Source organism: Periplaneta americana, chromosome 4, assembly GCF_040183065.1.
Source record: "Periplaneta americana isolate PAMFEO1 chromosome 4, P.americana_PAMFEO1_priV1, whole genome shotgun sequence".
Classification (NCBI taxonomy): domain Eukaryota; kingdom Metazoa; phylum Arthropoda; class Insecta; order Blattodea; family Blattidae; genus Periplaneta; species Periplaneta americana.
In genome coordinates this window covers 14,850,871-14,870,358 of record NC_091120.1, presented here as the reverse complement: position 1 = coordinate 14,870,358, position 19,488 = coordinate 14,850,871, and the positions used below count along the sequence as shown (strand labels likewise).

Sequence of the window (19,488 nt, the reverse complement as noted above, 5' to 3'; positions counted from 1 at the left end):
AAAACTGTAACACCACTGCCACCTGGCGAGTGACATTCTAACTACTTACTCAAGCTTTTGATACGCACACGCACGTTTTGGACGTTGGGACATGCCGAAATCTACGGCTGACCACTAGGATCCAGAATACAAAGCAGAGGTTAAATTAAAAATACAATATGATTGCGGAGAGAATACGGAACAGTGATAAATTTAAAAATATGTTAGGCTCTAGACGCAAGTCTTTCTCTTTGCCTGAAGATCTAGTATTTCTCGAAACGCTACGGTAGATGGGAGAAGTAACTGTAGAATATTTTCATAGCGATCTCATACATTAATCTAAATTGCAAATTTGTTTGTCATGCGAACAGAATATTTCAATAAAGCATATAATATTATGATTATTATATTTGCATAATAAAATTATGTGTGAGATATTATCACAGTCTACTATATACAGTCGCGAAGCTTGAGGTGTTTTTTTGCAAATCACGTGATAAAGCGCTCCAAACGGTTAGCAACTAGAAACAATAGACTGCCCATGGTCGACTTTGGACTGTGTCGTATTTCTATCGAGTGCTAGCTCGTTGCGTATTTCACATTGATGCTTGTGAAATGTTCGTTATTGGTTGTAATGAAAATGTTAATGGCTAAAATATAATAATTGGAATAATAATATGGGACAAGGAGGAGACGTTTGTAGTGCTATAAATTGTAGCAACAGTAGGAGAAAGAGGCCAGAGTTATCCTTTGTCCGATTTCCGAAAGATTCAGAAAGGTTCCTGGGTTTCCACAAGAATGCTGTGCAGAAACAAAACTCTTAATTTTGAAGTTCTTTGTGACTGTTAGAATACATTATATCCTTAAATTTCACAATGAAATGTTTCAGTCTAACCGAAAGGACATTAGATACCGGTTAAAGTTCTGTCACTTAGGCTGCTAAATTTCCAGAGAAATAAAGGTTAGGTCTACTTTTTTTTTTTCAGAGGATATATTTGAATTGTAGCTATTAATTTTGTTATTATTTTTATGTGTTATTTGACTAAAGACGTAGAAAAATTAAGTTTGCTTTAATGAAATTTATTGATCACGTTTTATTTTCAATTCTGGTGGGATTATTATTGCTTAGGCTTATTTTTTTTCAAAGTATATGTTTTTAATTATAGCTGTTAATTTTGTTGTTATTTTTATTTGTTGCTTTACTAGAGACGTAGAAAAAGTCTGTTACAATAAAATTTATTGATCACGTTTTATTTCCAATTCTGGTGTGATTATTATTGCTTAACCTCATCCCACTTTGTTAACTACGTAAGCCTACACTACAAGTACTGGTACGCGTAAGTTACTCCATTAATTCACATTTCCATTATTATTGTTGTAAAGGGAAATGCAAATTAATATTTATTGGTTTCATAGTTAATTATCGCTATAATCCTGAATGAGTGAAGCTATTATAGTAAATTTCAGTTCGTTTTGCACAAACAAAAATTATATTACTTATTTCTTGCGGGTATGTTCGAGTTTATGGTGGAATTTAATATACTCCATTAAAATAATAAATTAACTTTATGCATTTAATATTTCAATAATGGAAGGAAGGTGTTAATTTTTCCAAAAGAACACGACAACGAAAGTGTAACATATTTTATCGTCTGCTAGGAGAGAGAGATCTGCGATGATGAGGCGATAGTAGCGATCCTAGTGGTGGGCAACTACCCATGTTTGCATTTTTACTACATATTGAGCTTCGCGACTGTATATAGTAGACTGTGATATTATTTCCGTAGTTCATAAATTCAACAACAGATAGCGGAACAGACTCTTTGATCATCTGTCTGTGATCTAATCTGTCGTTCGGTTTTGATGTTTGTTTGGTGGGGAACGGGAGTGGTGTCAAGACGGATAAGGTGTTGTTTTGGATTAATTATCTTGTTAATTTCTAATATAATTTGCTTATCTCTAAGTAGACTTACGAAATTATTGATTGTGTCGTATTGTAGTTATCTATACATACATACATACTCTTCAATAATACGAGGAAACAACTAGGGAACAATTCATTTGACGTTTCACATACAGAAAGGGGAAGAACAGTATTATTGTTTTTATTATTATTTTTAGGAAGGTAAGTTCTTTGTCAATTTTCTGTATAATAACCAGCCTGAATTGCCGAGTTTAAGTGAAAATGTATAAGCTACTGCTGTATAGAAACTGCTTAGATGAATGTTTTGTAACATTGAAATATTTAGCAGAAGGAATTTGAGGGAAAATTGGTATCTAAAGATATATTTAAAATATATTAATTTGGCCTAGTCTTAAGGAAATTGCGATTTATTGCGTCAGATATTATCCGAACACCGTATTTTCATATAGCCTATTATGATTTTCCTCTTCTATTGAAAGCTTTTTAACTTATTTGTATCTGTAATACGCTCCAGTACTATTTCTTATGACAAGATTTTCCATTATAATATGAGTTGAACTGATTATTCAGTTTGTAAGTAAATGTAGAGCAATCTATTGATCTTAAGGAAGGAAATTTGGTAGGTCTAAATGTATGATTTCTAGTGATATAGGTATTCTAACTTTGTTGGTTTCATTTTACTATTCTCATTGTTAATGGGCATATTTTTAAGAATATATTTTCTTTGTTTATAGAACTTCCTAATGGATAACCTAGAAGAACTTGGAAGGAAGGCATACCAAAAGCAAATATGGGGTGAATATATGGAAGCCGTAAATATATATAATACAGCCATAAAAAAGTATCCTAAAGACCCAAGACCTCTTAATAACAGATGTTTATGTTACATTGAATTAAAAGATTTTAAAAAGTAAGTACCTTAAGAAGTCATGTACTGATAGACATAACGTTTCTAGGAATATTTGTTATGGATGGGCAATCATTGCAGTTGCACAAACATTATCTTTGCCCCATAAATATTAGAATTTGAACATAGCATCTTATCTAATGGTTAATGTCCTGGCCATTCAGGTAGGTGTAATAATGAGTTTATATGAGTCTGTAATTGATCCAAGTTTATTATACAACTGTTGCTTAAAAGTATTTTCCATGTTGTAAAGTCCACAGCTCGCTCTTGTTTATAACAGAGTCATGTTATCGTTTGTTATATTTTAAATATATCAGCTATTCTTTTAGTAACAGATGTGACATACACACAGTTTTAGAAGTTAATTTTTAAAATAAAAGTAGATTTTTTTTGTTTCATTCTCACCTCATCACTTTATGGTCTTTCTTAGAATTATGCGAATTTTCATCATTATTGCTTTGAAGATTTTCATTTCATCGTCATTTTTTGCGCTGTAACAGATGTGGCAAAATTGTCACCCACATCAACACTTAATTTTGAATTAACTTAAAATCCGTTTATCCTTGACTTACCTTAAAAATTTTTCACTAGTACCTAAAGGATGACATTAACTAAGTTATCTATGTTGATAAGTTCCATGACTTTATTTTAGTTAACATTAATAATGTTATTTTATTATGACGAAGTGAAGAGAAGCAAATAGAAGCATTAATTAAAATGTGGATATGGAGAAGGATGGAACATGTGAAATGGACAGACAGAATAAGAAACGAAGCTATTTCGGAAATGATGCTGAAACTGATAAGAAAGAGGAAAAGGAATTGGCTGGGTCACTGGTTGAGAAGAAACTGCGTTCTGAAGGATGCACTGGAAGGAATGGTGAACGGAGAAGAGTTCGGGGCAGAATAATATATCAGATGATAGACAACATTAAGATATATGGATCATATGAGGAGACAAAGAGAAAGGCAGAAAATAGGAAAGACTGGAGAATGCTGTGTTTGCAGTGAAAGACCTGCCCTTGGGCAGAACACGAATGAATGAATGCTATTTTCTGTAACAGATGTGGCATGGATTTTTGACGAATTTGAAAATTAACACGTAAAACATGTTTTTACTTTATTTTACACTGAAAATGAAGGCTTCATAAATATTCTGGTAACATATTAAGCTACGAGATATTCAGAAATATTACTACTCTTTATCATCATATTTTCACAGCAGTGTAAAATAACTTTACTTTTTAATATAAAATGTATGTTATAAAAAATGACTGTGCAGTAATTCAGCATTACCACGTTCCTCTGATAGCTTAATTGAGCTATATTTGCTCGAAATCTATGCAGTATTTAAGGAATGTTATTCCAACTTGCCTGTTATAAAACATAATTCGATCACTTGACTATAGCTCTCTCAAAAGAAGAACCAGCTTATTGTTTACTATTTATTTATTCTGGTGGAGTTAAGGCCATCAGGCATTCTCTTCCACAGCACCAGAAATTTAATACTGTACGATACAACTGCAAGGACAAGCATACATATAAGTGCATAGGCCTATATAATGTCTGACAAAATGAAAATGTTAATAAAAGCAACTTCGCTTAGTACAGCATTAACTAAGGCTGGCATAGATTTGACATAGTTTTAAATGACTCATAGGACTCCACTCATTATGTAGCATCTGAGTGTCCACACCTGTGGAATAATGGTTAACGCGTCTGGCCGCGAAACCAGGTGGCCCAGGTATGATCCCTGTTCGGGGCAAGTTACCTGGTTGAGGTTTTTCCGGGGTTTTCCCTCAACCCAATGTGACTAAATGCTGGGTAACTTTCGGTGCTGGATCCCAGACTCATTTTACCGGCATTATCACCTTCAGCTCATTCAGACGCTAAATAACCTAAAATGTTTGACTTGAGGCTTTCCCGGCGTTTGATGTAGAATAACTCTTCTCAGGTTCTCAGCCAGGTGAGTTATTCAACCTAAAATGTTGATAAAGCATCATAAAATAACCTACTAAAATAAAAAAAAAAAAATAGCATCCGAGTTGTGACTGGAACTCATTACGCAGAGTGTGCAGGCATGTTTACAAATCCTATGTTGGAAGTTGCTAGTGGCTAGATGTGATAAAAGTGTTAAAGATTTGCCTTCCAGAAATTCTGGACATTATAACATGACGAAGATTTTACCTTACTTTTGGTCAACAGTCCTTTATGCTGTTAGGAACAATAAAAATCTCGTATATTAAAACCCAGCAACATGAGGAATCTTGTGTGCACACAATTTCATACTTACATCTAAATTTCGAATTGTAGATTTTGCTATTAATTATACTGATTTTTCTACATTTAGACTAGATTAGGTTAGGGCTGAGCTTCGTGCTTAAGAAACTATTAAGAAACGACAGTGATAAATATATAGAATACATATAACGTTACTTGAGCCATTGTTGTGTCAATGTAGCTAAGACAAAAAAAAAATTTCAAACTGCTATTACATAGTCTCAGCTGTCTACCATGCCTGCCTTCAAACTTGGAGATTTGGGGTATGAATCCTGGCTGAGGATGATTGATTTCTTCTTTTTCTTCTTTATTTTCTCCTATGCTTAAAGCCTCTTTCCTCGAGTATTTACCTGTTTTCATCTTATGTATAAATTATCGCTCCATATTTTCCTTGGTTAACTTTCGGTGCTGGAACTATAAAAGTTGGAGATTTGTCCTTCAAAGAGGTGGAAAAATTAAAATATCTTGGAGCAACAATAACAAATGTAAATGACATTCGGGAGGAAATTAAATGCAGAATAAATATGGGAAATGCCAGTTATTATTCGGTTGAGAAGCTTTTGTCATCTAGTCTGCTGTCAAAAAATCTGAAAGTTAGAATTTATAAAACAGTTATATTGCTGGTTGTTCTGTATGGCTGTGAAACTTGGACTCTCACTTTGAGAGAGGAAGAGATTGAAGGTTTTTGAGAATAAGGTTCTTAGGAAAATATTTGGGGCTAAGAAGGATGAAGTTACAGGAGAATGGAGAAAGTTATACAACACAGAGCTGCACGCATTGTATCCTTCACCTGACATAATTAGGAACATTAAGTCCAGACGTTTGAGATGGGCGAATCCAGAAATGCATATAGAGTGTTAGTTGGGAGACCAGAGGGGGAAAAGGCCTTTGCTGAGGCCGAGACGTAGATGGAAAGATAATATTAAAATGGATTTGAGGGAGGTGAGATATGATGGTAGAGACTGGATTAATCTTGCTCAGGATAGGGACCAATGGCGGGCTTATGTGAGGGCGGCAATGAACCTCCGGGTTCCTTAAAAGCCAGTAAGTAAGTAACTAACTTTCGGTGCTGGACCCTGGACTAATTTTGCCTGCTGGCATTACGACCTTCACTTGACTCAGACAATAGATAATCATCGCAGTTGATAAAGTGTCGTAAAATAAAAAAAATAAGGGCAGCTAATTTTCTTGTATTCCTCTATTTGCTGTGAAGGTCGTAACTATGTGTGCAGTTTGAAGGGATGTTTCGACATGAGTTTCTTAACAGCTCTTTTGATAGTATAAAAAATATTTTGGATAAGATTGTTCATGTAAAGTGATTTCTCTTAAACTCTTTATCAGATTTAGTTCATATTCCATAGGCTATATGTGAATTAATATGTCAGGGACTGTTGCACATGAAGTGTATTAAGAAATGAATAGGTCTTTACTCAGAATTACCAGTACACACACGAAATTATAGCAAACCATTTTTTATTTCATACGGTAAAGAAACAAATGAAAGGGGGATAGTTTGTACCAAAGGAAAAATTATTTCCTCGTTGTGAGAGAAGTTTCAGTTTTTACAGTCTCTAGCAAAGAAAATCTTTACAAAAGACTATATAAATGAGTTTAATATGCACTTTGTATGATTTATTTTTGAGTGTTCTATGTTCGATACAGGGCAATGGAAGATGCAGATCGAATGATTAAATTATTTCCTAGTCATCCCAAATCATATTACCGCAAAGGTGAAGTTCTCGCAGCTGTAAAGGTGAGTGAATGAATATATGCCATCTTGATTGGTAATAGGGATTATAAAGAATGGGCACTTCGCGTCGGTACCTTTGATGTAGCCGGACCGATTTCAATGACCTTCAAGCCAGCTAGAGCGTCAGATTCTGCTTTCTCCCTAGAGTTGGCGCTGACATCACACCAGCTAGCAGTCGACACAGCGGAAATATAATACATATAATTAATACATCTAGGTACATTATGTACTCAAATAAAATAAAATGGATCCATAAAATAATAAATCCTTCATTAACTGTAATATCTAGACTCTAGAGTTCCTTTATAATGAGAGTTGAGACGTTGACCCCAACAACAATTAAAATATGTAATGATTTGATAGCGCTGAAAATGGAAAAACAAAACTCTTACGAGAAGTAAAACCATATACCTATATAATATTATATACAAATATTAAACGAATTCGATACTTAATTTTATAATGTATTATATTATTTTATAATATAACTTATGATATCTGAAATATAAAATATTATTATTACAACTAGTTTGTCACTGAGAAATAAGGAAAAGCTATTAACTTGAATTTATTTGAAGCAAAGCGTTACTGGATTATGCAATGAGGTAGGCGATGTTTGGATCCTGTGTCTCAACTCTATTATCTTAGCGTATGCTCGATTACACTACCTCTAGCGCTTGAAAGTGGAACTAGCCGCTGGCGCATAGAGAAACAAAACACAGGAAAATTCGCTCAGTGTCCATTCTTTATAATCCCTATTCGCTGGGTATACTCTCCAGAAAAGGTATCAACAGTTTGTTGTATCCTCTACACTTTGATTCACTCATTATTTATAAAATGTTATTCCTTAATTTCAGCGTTATATTGAAGCTGAAGAATCTTATAGACACGTTTTAATGTTAGACCCGGAATGTGAAGACGCACGTCAACAGTTATTAGATGTTCAAGCAAATCAACTCTGTCAACGAGGTCACAATAAAAAAAATGCACTGAAAGCACTCAACCTTGCTTTAAACGATAGCACACTTATTGCCGATGTAGAGGTACGTACAGCAGCTATACAAAAGTTACAGATAAAATAGCGTTACAAGAAATGAGTGAAAGTTAATGGGCATACAGTAGCCTCAGCCATAGCATTCCCAGTCGGTGAGCTTTGATCTTGGTACAAAGAAGGCGTTCCTCTGGTCAAGAGATAGAAGGATCTTTTAGGTTAGAGAGCAGAAGTTGGAAAATACTTTAAAAAACTGACAATAAGGGCAGTAGCATTTAGCAAGTGGAAGAGCTATGAGAAACGCTACTGTACAGTTTATCAACATCTGCAGTTGTAGTTTTTATGTACTATTTTTACATACAGTAGCGTGCAAATTAATCCAAACACGAACATATTTTTACATTTTCTGTCATTGTTGGCCTCACAGCTGCTCATAGCGCTTTAATTGACATCTGTAGTACGTGTAATTCCATTGTTGAAGGTCTGTCATTATTTTTTTTATATGTGACATTTTGCCTGTCGTTTTGTACTTATAAGCATTTCAGTTGTGTTAAAGACTTAATACTGCAATCCTGTGTACATTCTGTCGTCTTCACAAATGGATACAACTCCATGAAAACGGTTTAAAATTATAACATTAGCAGAGCAATCTTCTATGACACAGAGGCAAAGTGCTGCAGAATGTCACATCGGTTTGGCTACTGTTAATTCGATCATAAAACGATACAGGGAGACTGGATCCATCACACCCCAGAAAAAAGGAAACTGTGGCCGGAAAAGGAAGACTTCACCTGCAGATGATCGTTTAATTGTCAGGAAAAGTAAATTAAATCCTAGACTAACTGCTGTCGACTTAACCCGCGAGTTAATGGCTACCACTGGGGCGAATATTCACATCACAACAGTGCGGCGTAGGCTTTGGAAGCTGGACGAAGGGCTCGTAAGCCTATTAAGAAGCAACTGCTAACCCTTGTTATGTGCAAAAAACGCTTAATGTGGGTAAAATCACATCAACACTGGACAGTGAATGACTGGAAGAATGTACTTTTTTCCGATGAGTCTCATTTCGAGGTCCACGGCCACCGTGTTTCTTACGTACGGAAAGGATCCGAAAAAGTAACGGCAGCTCATCTCCAACAAGCACCCAAATACCCCCCTAAAGTAATGTTTTGGGGTTGTTTTACACATGAAGGGCCTGGAGCATTAATACCTATCAAGGAAATGATGAATTCTGACAAATATATTCACTTATTGGAAACCAGAATCGTACCCCAGCTGCAAAAATCATTTCCGGATGGCAGAGGTGTGTTCCAACAAGACCTGGCACCATGCCATACGTCTCGAAAAACTACAGAATTCTTCAACAAGAAGAATATTCAGGTACTCCCCTGGCCAGGCAACTCACCCGACATCAACCCCATTGAGAACTTGTGGTCAATTTGCAAAAGAAGAATGCCAAAAATGGATTGTTCTACAAAGGAGAAGATGATTTCTGCCATCATTGGTGTATGGTTTCGCGATGAAGAAATGAATATTTGTGGGAAATTAGTGGAATCCATGCCAAATCGTCTCAGAGCTGTTATTAGGCACAAGGGAGGCCACATAGATTACTGAGGTATGTCTTAGATCCTTTTTTTATCCTGTTTGAGTGTTTTTGCATAAGTAATTACGTTCGGATTAATTTGCACGCTACTGTATAATGCGAGAGTGATTTAAAAAATGACGGTATTTATATAGGGTGGACTATAAGTAATGTCATTAATTTGAGGGAGGGTATTCTTTGAGAAATTTCAAACAAAAAAGTTTAATACAATTTTGCTGGTTTTTCTTTTCTTTTTCGAGATAAAAATGGTTTTATATGAAACATTTCGTAGCATGTTTTGGGAAACCATTGACTCAATTGCCAATATGATCAGTCAATTTAAGAGAGCAGTGTAGGCCCTATCATGAGAATAAATTTTAGTTTTGTCATTTAAATGTGCAGAAATTTTATTCGAACAAATGTAACTTTTCGTACTACAATAGATTTTATAAGTTGTAGACTGAAGAAAATGTAAAATTTTGGTGTTACGATGTCTGTATATTTGACATTATAACTTAGAGAATGCTTTTGTGTGCATTATCTCATTTGCGTGCACAGTAAATGATTTAATAGCCTAGCTTTGTGTGTGTGAGATATATGCAAAGGTCCAAACTCTGTCACGAATGCAAAAAAGGCTATTGTTATGTATAAAAAACATCAAAAGTTTGTTCTGGGAAGCAAGAAAGAGAATGATGTGCAATTCAAGATTCTCTCATTGAAAATGAACAAACATCCATATTATTTGAATGGTAATTAAAATAAATAAACAGTAAACTGTGACAAGATTCGTAGCTTGAAAAAGGAACTGAATGTTTGTGAAATACGTAAAACTGCAGTGACATTGATTTTTTTCCCTTTTACAGGATGCAGAGAAAATTTTGAGACATGGAACTTTGGAATTATATAATCAAAATGGTGATGGGGATGCTGATGACGTTTATTACTCGGATGATGAAAATAGCTGCAGTAACTTCGTTAAGCAGGATCATAATATTAATGATCCACTGACTGAGTGAGTTACCCCAAATGTATTAGGATTTCATACCAATTCGGTTTTTTTTTGGGGGGGGGGGGAGGGTTTGGTACCATGGTTAATATAATTGCGTTAAGGCAAATAATTAAATTCTAATTACCGTACATATGCAAATACTCCATGCATATTTTTTCTGGAATTTAGCAAAAAAAAAAAAAAAAAACTGGAGTGCGCACATTATTTGAAATAAGGTCGAAACCGCTTCACGGTATAATGAATTCACTTGATGGAACTGAAGATGACGCTTAATGGGAAGATGGAGACAATAACAATGATTCTTCCATATTAACATTAAATTTATAAAAATTGTCATTTGGGATTTTTTTTAAGATACTCAGATGCTTCTACAACAGCATGTGAAGATTATGACGCGTTTTTAAAAATAAACTGATATTTCATTTAGTTTAGGATTAATTTCTCGTAAATAAAACATAAATTACAGTAATTTTTCTCTCTCTCTCTCTCTCTCTCTCTTCTAATCTCCTTTTTCATATATTGCATTTCTCCACTCCTGTATATCTCACGTCTCATTTTCAAAATTTATCTACCCACCATAATCTAGACACACGATCACAGACTCCTCAATATTATTCATTCCCTCCCACTGAACCTCCTCATACTCATCTTCTTTCACTATGGCTGTTCCTCGACTTTGGAATTCCCTACCGAGTAATGTCAGGGACTGTCAGACATCAAACCAATTTAAGAATAGACTAACGAAATATCTTTCTAACAAATTCTTGTTAACAATAGTAGCTGTTACAAGTTTCTCAATGTTTAATGGTTATTACAGAATAAATATTTAAATTATCTCATGATTACTATTATTATTATTACTATTTTGTCAATGCTTATTATTGCCTCACTAATATTACTTATCTAACTTTCATTATTCACTTTCATGTTGTTTTAAGATCTAGATCAGTGGTCGTCAGCACAGAACACCCTCGGGCTAGCGTCTTTTACCCGCAGATAAGACATTGCACTGGCGGGTATGCTTCATCCCTCTCCCTTCTGCACGACAGTGCATATTGCAATACACTTCTTACCTATTACCCATTTCAGTGAATGCTGACGACCACTGATCTAGATATTGATGTAATCACTACTGTAAGTCTATTGTATTCAATCAGAATTAGTCTGGTCAGGCAGGAGAGAAGGCCAATTGAAGGGCTCAGAGCCAAAGGCGACCCACCCACAATTTTGTATTGTTCATTATTAAGCCTTTTTTTTCAAAACTATACATTGTTATTATAGATTCATGATATTTTTTTGTATTTATTCAATGTAGACCAATTAAAATAAATTGTGAAACCAATCATTTTTGTCAGGATTCTCTTAACTTCAACTCTTATTTACCCAGTTTGTAATTGTGGGTTAGTCGCCTTTGGCTCTGAGCCCTTCAATTGACCTTAGTTCTGCTAGATTAAATATATTATTATTATTATTATTATTATTATTATTAAAATTAGTGTGCTCGGATTATTCGCGTATATATGGTATATTTGCAGTGAATTATGCAAATATATGGTATGGTGTTGCTGTTTACTTTCTCTTCCTATAAAAAATTCGAAATTAAAGAATTAGCTATAATTTTGATGTGTATTGTATTACTTACTCTTTTATTTATTTAGGTACACATTTCACAAGTGTTCACTATTGCACGTAGTGTTTTTGCTTATATTATTCATGAGTCGGTAATTCTATAGAAGAACTAGACCAAAGGAAGCACCACTGTTTTTTTCTTTTACTATTGTGTACTACAAATATTATAGAGTACGTAACACGTTGTTTTACTTTTTGGCACCCAATACTTTCCACAGAATAACCTACAACTATTCACCTGTTGTACATAGCAATGAACGATGTATCATTGCCATATTGTCCACATCATTGCAGTGTACATGCTTTCTTCTGCTGCAGTTCAGGCCCCCAAAGGGGTAATATTATACTGCCTACCCATAATTCACTTCCGTTACATCATAAAGTAATTCACCTGGACTTATGGTCCAAATTTAAATATCAATAGAGCCTTGTTAGGTGAATGGCTAACATATCCAGCACTAGTTCGAGAGGACACTGGATCGAGACTATATCAGGTAAATAATAAAAATTTGGGGTTAAATGTACTGTATGTTGTGATTTTGGAATATAGCTAAGACATACAGAAGATACGACAGAGAATAAGGGAGAAGAGACATCTAATAATGAAATTTTCGTGTACCAAATTCTTTTACTTGGAAAACATTGGGTGCCGGAAAATAAAATCATGTGCTTAGTATACTATTATATTCGTAGTACGGAATGATTAAAGAAAAAAAAAATAGTGCTTCCTTTGATCTACTTCTTCTGTACAATTACCTGTAATTCTGTTCTTAGCTGCGTTTTTTAATGCAGTTTCGTATTATTTCTGAACACATTATCAAGTACTGTGCAGTTATTCTTAAAGTAATCTTTTTATTATTCACTTATTTTCCAGCCCTTCAAATCCTTTGAAGAGCAGCTCTCTATGGGTCGGTTTTATTACAGAAGGAGTTTCCGAAAAAATGTTGAAAGAGCTGTTTTCTAAGTAAGTATTCGAAAATAACAATTACCGATATATTTGTCATTTTTTCATTTATTTTTTTTCTCTCGCTCTCCCCCCCCCCCCAAATCGAAATCTGAAGTCCACAAACTTGATTGGTATTCACGAAAGAATTTTATTAATGAAACAACTAGTATATGTGCAAGTTCAACATACGAGAAAGTATATTTCTGAAAGTCCTTGTTTCCAAAATAAGATACAAAAATTATTATTTATTGCGCAAACTGATTATCCTGTATTCAGAATTACTGCCAGGATAGCCACACGCACTGTGTGAATTTGTGTACAGATATTAATTAAAAAAAATCATTGAGGAAAGTGATTATCCGAATTTTTACCTCTTGTTTGCGAATTTTCTCAGACTGTATCTGTCAGAGTAAGTTTTACAGGACTTTAAATAATAATAAAAAAAACCTGCGGATATTTCGCGGAAGTTCGTGCATTAATTAACGCTAATTATCGGGCGTCGACTGTATATACAAGGTGGAAGCGATATAACTATGCAGGTTGAAGGAGCCAGTAGAATACATTAAAATAAATAAAAAACCTATTATGAGTTTTGTAATTAAGTGCATAAGTCTATGTAGTTTGGCACCAAAGCATTGCTGGTTCATATACGAATACACACACACACACACACACACACACACACACACACACACACACACACACACACACATGGTCTGAATAGTAGAGTTCCGTACCTTAATCACTCCGGTAGGATTGCCAGACCTCGTATAATGGCAGGAAATAATGATAGGTGGGTGGTAATATTTTTAATTAATTTGGAAGAAAATAGTCCATTTTATTGAAAAACTGCAAAAGGATAAATCATTTCTTTATCAGTAAAAAATCAGAATCGTATGGATAGTACTTACTGAGATAAAGAGAGTTAAAATTAGGGGAAAATAATTTGGGAATAATATGGTACAGTGAAACCTGTTCAAGACGGAAGTGACATGGTCCTAATTTTTTTTCCGTTATGGACAGGTTTCCGTGTTATTCAGGTGTGAAGTTAAAATGGAATATTTTATCATTTGTATAAATGAAAAACAAAATGGCACGCCGCAAATTGTAGGAATTACAAAATATTCCGTTTAACACTACTGACATTAAATCAGCTTCCTGTCACTTATTTAATTGGAGAATGATCTTGATGAAAATCTTATTTCCTGTATAAATTGTACCATACCTCATCATTAAACACTATAAAGTTTATTAATTAGCCTACACCAAATTTAATATCTAACACTACACTATAATACTGTACTGTATATCACAGCACATTATTTAATTGGACTGGGAGCCTAGAGGTCTTGAATTCTGGGTTATCTAATTTCTTTGCCAGTTCAAGGGTTTTCTTTGCAGAATAGGTCCAGAAATTCGCATGATCTTTGAAAGGGCAAGAACAATCCACTCCCACAACAGTTCATTTATTTCTATGTAACCAGTTGTTTTCTGTTTCCTTTTATGTCACCATTATTGACCCCAAGCCACTCAATCATGATACGGCCTTTATTTTTTAAAGTGTTAAGTTACACGTGAGTTTTCCATTCATAAATTTCAACATTATTTTCCATACTCTTCGTTTCTCATTTTCCTCGATAACTTTTACTTCATCAATTAATGATAGTGCAACATTATTACGCAACTTTTTTTTTTATCACTAATACACTTGCGTTCTACCCAGCTACAACAGCAGCTTATACAGGAGTGAAGCATTGAACATCTTTGAAGGGAGTCGTCTGCCTAGTCAATAGGGTAACAAAATTTATGATCACCAGGCCAACACACCCTCGCACCCTCAAAAATTTTACAAAGAAAACTTGTTTTTATCTTAGTGACTTACGTATTTCGTACATTCCTTGAAAGCACATAATGTTTCAAAATACAGTTTACATTAAAGTAGTGTTTCCAAAATATTATTTCCATTTTGAACAGTAGCAGACACTTTCCGTTTTATTCAGGAAACATTACACATAATACATATGAATTTCGCCGGGACCAATAAATTGTTCCGAAATAGACAGGATTCCGGATTATTCAGGTTCCGATTTGAACAGGTTTCACTGTATTATAATTTTTTGTTGTACTTTATCCAAGGAATAAGCTGTTAAAATCTGCAGTTATATTACTTCCACTCTGTATAAGTCATCTGGTAGCTGAAATATGTAGTTTGGAGGGGAAAACCTGACTAATTACAAGAAAATGACATAGAACACTAAATGCTCTTGTTGATTTTCGGAGCTGTAGTAATTTTCAGTTGACACTAGATAATTGTTGGTAAGCTCTGCCAGATTAAATAAATGAATTTATACGTTTTATTGAAGAAGATATTATCTAACATTCTGAAACTTGTTCAGTCAAATTTCTTCAGTATCATTTATGCATGAAGCACTTTTTAGGCGATTCTATAGACTGTAACATCGCTGATACTTGTGTTTACTTTCAGGTACGGTAAGATTTTGAGTGTGTACGTTTATTACTCGACCCATTGCGCATTTATCAACTATAATGATCATGTTGCACCTGGTAAGGCTATGAAAGCTTTGCAAGGAAAGCTCATCGGAGGAAGAAATATACTTATTAAGTTTCCTGATAGTGCAGCCACTCAAACAAATAAAAGGAGCAAAGCTATATAGGTGAGAAGATAATGTGGTTTTATAACATAGCAACGAAATAAACTCATGAAAATTCATATTAAATATGAAATTGGTGTTGTGAATTTTTTATTTTTTACAACTTGTTTTTATCCCACCTCAAATAAAAATGCACATTGAAATTAATAGTAAGTTAATTACTTTTATTGTCTCATACCAAGTAGTATGATGCTGGCAAAATATGTCACTTTTCTGGAGGAGAGATTGGGTTTGTGGCCTAATGTCAGACATATAGGAGAACATCCTATAAGAATCATTTCTCTGCAAGACTGATTCAACTGTGAATGATTAATAAAACTCTGAAAGATAGTACTTAAGAGATAAACAATTTTTATATAAAAAATATTTCAAGGAACTAAAAACAGTTGGGATAAAATTTATTTATTTATTAGCAACTGTCTTCCAATGAAGATAATATCACAGTTTAGTATATACAGTTGCGAAGCTTGGGATAATTTTTTGCATTTTTCGCGATAGTTGCTAGCCGCTTGAAGCGCTGTGAATACTAGGAACAATAGACTGTGTCACTGCCATCGTGATCTAATACAGGCCGTAAGGCAGACCATGTGACTCGCTTAACCCGATCACGAAGGGCGGCATTTCAACCATATAAATTAGTTGGAATGCATAAAGAGTAACATATATTTCTCTAAAATGTAGTGTAGTTGCATTAATAAAGTTTAAAACAATGATTATGAGACACTTCAGACATAAATCACTTGCGAGTTAAGATGAAATACTGTTTTTGGTGTGAAAATTACGTTGTTCGTATGTGTAATACTTGCCTTTATTTCATTTAAATATTGCGAAATTCTTGTACATTCATTTATGCACAAGTCAATAATTTTCAGTTGCACCGCACGGATATTTAGATATGTTGAAATTATAGGTTATGTTTACTGTCCCAGTTGCCCCTTTCTGACTAATTTTAGTGGTTTCCAATGCCCTGCCATTCATATGGAAATATTATAGGTTATTTTACTATATCTTATACTCTTAAATTCGCAATTATACATTATAATTAAACATAATGTCATGTATGATACTCCACACATTCAATTTGTATTGTAATATTACAATTGAGTACTGAATTATTGTATTTATGTACTACCTAAGAGACTAAGTAACAATCATACATACACGTACTAATTTCATAGCAGTGGTATGATAAATTTTCTGTCTTTATTAAAGGAGCAGTCCGCGATAAAATTAAGTTGGCTTTAATCAAACACGTTTTTCAATCTAAGTAGAATGCAATTTGCCGCATGTCAATGCGAGGCATGGTTCTTGAGTTTTACTGACTCTACACAAATACTTATGACGTCATAGCCACTGAAGTGATGTGATTGCGTAGTAGACCGAGAACATCTCCAAGTGCAGTGCTTTGTATTAAATAATCTTCTCGCGCCGTAGTACACGTGAACAGAATTTCAGACTTCGTTGTGATTGAGTGAAGTCATATTTTGCTTTTCATTAAATCATAAAACAGCACATACCTACGTTGTGGTTTTATGTAGGGCTATTTTTCTTTATATGAACGATTTTGAACTACAGTAGACTAAACAGAAGAAATTATGTCGTAATACAGTTTAAAATGCCGTGGTGTCGTGGTTTTTCGTGTTCAGAGGGAACAACAAAAGCACAACATGGAGAAGAGGTATCATTTCATGTATTTCCGAGCAGAGAAAAGTGACCGCAAATATTTAAAAACATGGGTGAAGACAATCAACAGAAATGTTTTACACCATTGAAAACTGCTATTGTGTGTTCTAATCATTTCCATGAAATTGATTGTGAGGAATCGTCTCTACTAAAAAGACGTTCAATGAAAGACAACAGAACTGCTATGAAAATGAAGAAAATGCTGTCCCTTCCTTAGTTTTGAAAGGAGAATCTCGCCAAGTCAGTTCTGATACTACGCGTTCCTCTGCTTATAAATGAAAGAAGGTTGTCGAAGAAGTAATAGCAAGTTGCAGTGATGCACCTATAGCTGAAAATGTGGACGTGTGTGTAGTTCTCGATGAGGCTGAAAATTCGCAGGAACATAATATAAACAAAGCTGTGCAGTGTGAGATAGGGTGCGAAACACCAAGAAATGTGTGCAGTGTGAGATAGGGTGCGAAACACCAAGAAATGTGTGTGGTGAATCAGATGTGGGTGAGCCAGAAACTGACTTAGATCTTTTCAAATAGAAGAAGAAACTTCAAATTCTAATTGATCAGGTTCCGAGGACGCTGCACATGAGACAGAAAGTAATATAGAAAGCCAAAAGGTATTTTTTGTATTCTGGTCAGCATTACAAATTTAGTTTCTCTTCTGTAATATTTGTCATTCCGCTATTGGGAATGGATCGAACCTGGATCCAGCGATTATAATGCTCTGAAAAATGTTGTATGTAACCCTGCCCTTTTAAAAGACTTAAAGCAGACTAATCAGTTTTGTCACACCAGCAAACTTGAATCATATCATAACGGCCGATTGGTTTACACTCCTAAGAGAAAACACTTTCCATATGATGGAATGGTAAACAAGAACTATGATTGCGGTAATGACCATAATTACAACGTGAAAAGAGATGTAACTGGCTCCAGACTCCAATACTCGAAAGTCACTAAATGATGGATGGAAAAGAAAACATACAGCAGGAAGGAAAACACGTGGAGGGAAGATATACAGAGAAATGTGTTGGAAGTGCCTAAACCGTATGACTCAACAACTATGGTGCAATAAAATAATATAAACCATGTACTGATTTAATGCTAACGTGAGATAAACACCTATCTGTAGTCCCTTCATTACGAATATTTCACGTCTGCATACATTCACTCACTCAGTGAAGGCGTTGACTTAGATTATGATGGATCGAAATATTAAACCGTTTCAGTTTGAACCCTTACCAGACCAGTCGTTCTAATCACAGAATGGATTGTACACGGGATTTAAAGTGGGATAGAGTTTGGGTAAGTTATTATTACTACTAGGTTCAAAAAGTTCCCGGAATTTTACTACCATTTTTCATATTAATATATAACAAGGGATATTATACATTTGTTTTGTTGGTAACATTCATGATGTCATTTCCTTAAAGTTTGTTGATAATGGCAATTATTGGTTTTGAGTTGTAGGCATTTGTTTATCATAGTGTTTTGTTTGTTCGTCGCATTTTGTAATTATGTCCACAGAGCAAAGTACAAACATCAAGTTCTGTGTTTTGCTGGGGACATGATCAGTATGGCTGATGAAGATGGTGATTTCTTAAACAAAATGAAACTGGTGCTACTTGTACGACCCAGTCCCTAAACGACAGTCATCTGAGTGGAAATCGAAAACATCTCCTCGGAAGCAAAAATTTCCTAGGGACACTTCCAAAGGCAAAGTTATTTTAAATGTTATGTTTTATTTAACGACGCTCGCAACTGCAGAGGTTATATCAGCATCGCCTGATGTGCCGGAATTTTGTCACGCAGGAGTTCTTTCATATGCCAGTAAATCTACTGACATGAGCCTGTCGCATTTAAGCACACTTAAAGCAAAGTTATTTTGGAAGTTTTCTTCGACTCTCAGGGTCTCATGCACCATGAGTTCATTCCAGAAGGTCGTACTGTAACGAAAGAATTTTATGTAGAAACCCTCCGTCGCCTCTGGGACACAGTGAGAAGGAAACGTCCAGAAAAGTGGGTAGAAAACAACTGGTTCCTTATGCATGACAATGCACCTGCTCATCGCGCAATTATTGTAAAGAATTTTCTTGCCAGGCACAACATAACTGCTTTGGATCACTCACCATACTCTCCTGATC

General features: G+C 34.7%; 1 protein-coding gene across 4 annotated transcripts in view; it reads left to right on the top strand.

Annotated features, from left to right (window-relative positions):
* Positions 1-1,784: 1,784 nt before the first annotated feature.
* LOC138697541 (uncharacterized) overlaps positions 1,785-19,488 on the top strand; it is a 34,188-nt gene continuing 16,484 nt past the window's right edge. The window contains exons 1-7 of one of the 4 annotated variants that reach the window (XM_069822869.1): positions 1,785-1,886; positions 2,638-2,813; positions 6,752-6,842; positions 7,697-7,882; positions 10,276-10,424; positions 12,925-13,014; positions 15,482-15,671. In XM_069822869.1, the coding sequence (XP_069678970.1) occupies positions 2,647-2,813; positions 6,752-6,842; positions 7,697-7,882; positions 10,276-10,424; positions 12,925-13,014; positions 15,482-15,671 (873 nt within the window). In that variant the 5' untranslated portion in view covers positions 1,785-1,886; positions 2,638-2,646. Of the gene's footprint in view, positions 2,105-2,150; positions 2,253-2,637; positions 2,814-6,751; positions 6,843-7,696; positions 7,883-10,275; positions 10,425-12,924; positions 13,015-15,481; positions 15,816-19,488 lie in introns of those variants that run through there. The other 3 variants (XM_069822867.1, XM_069822868.1, XM_069822870.1) reach the window with 3 other exon arrangements.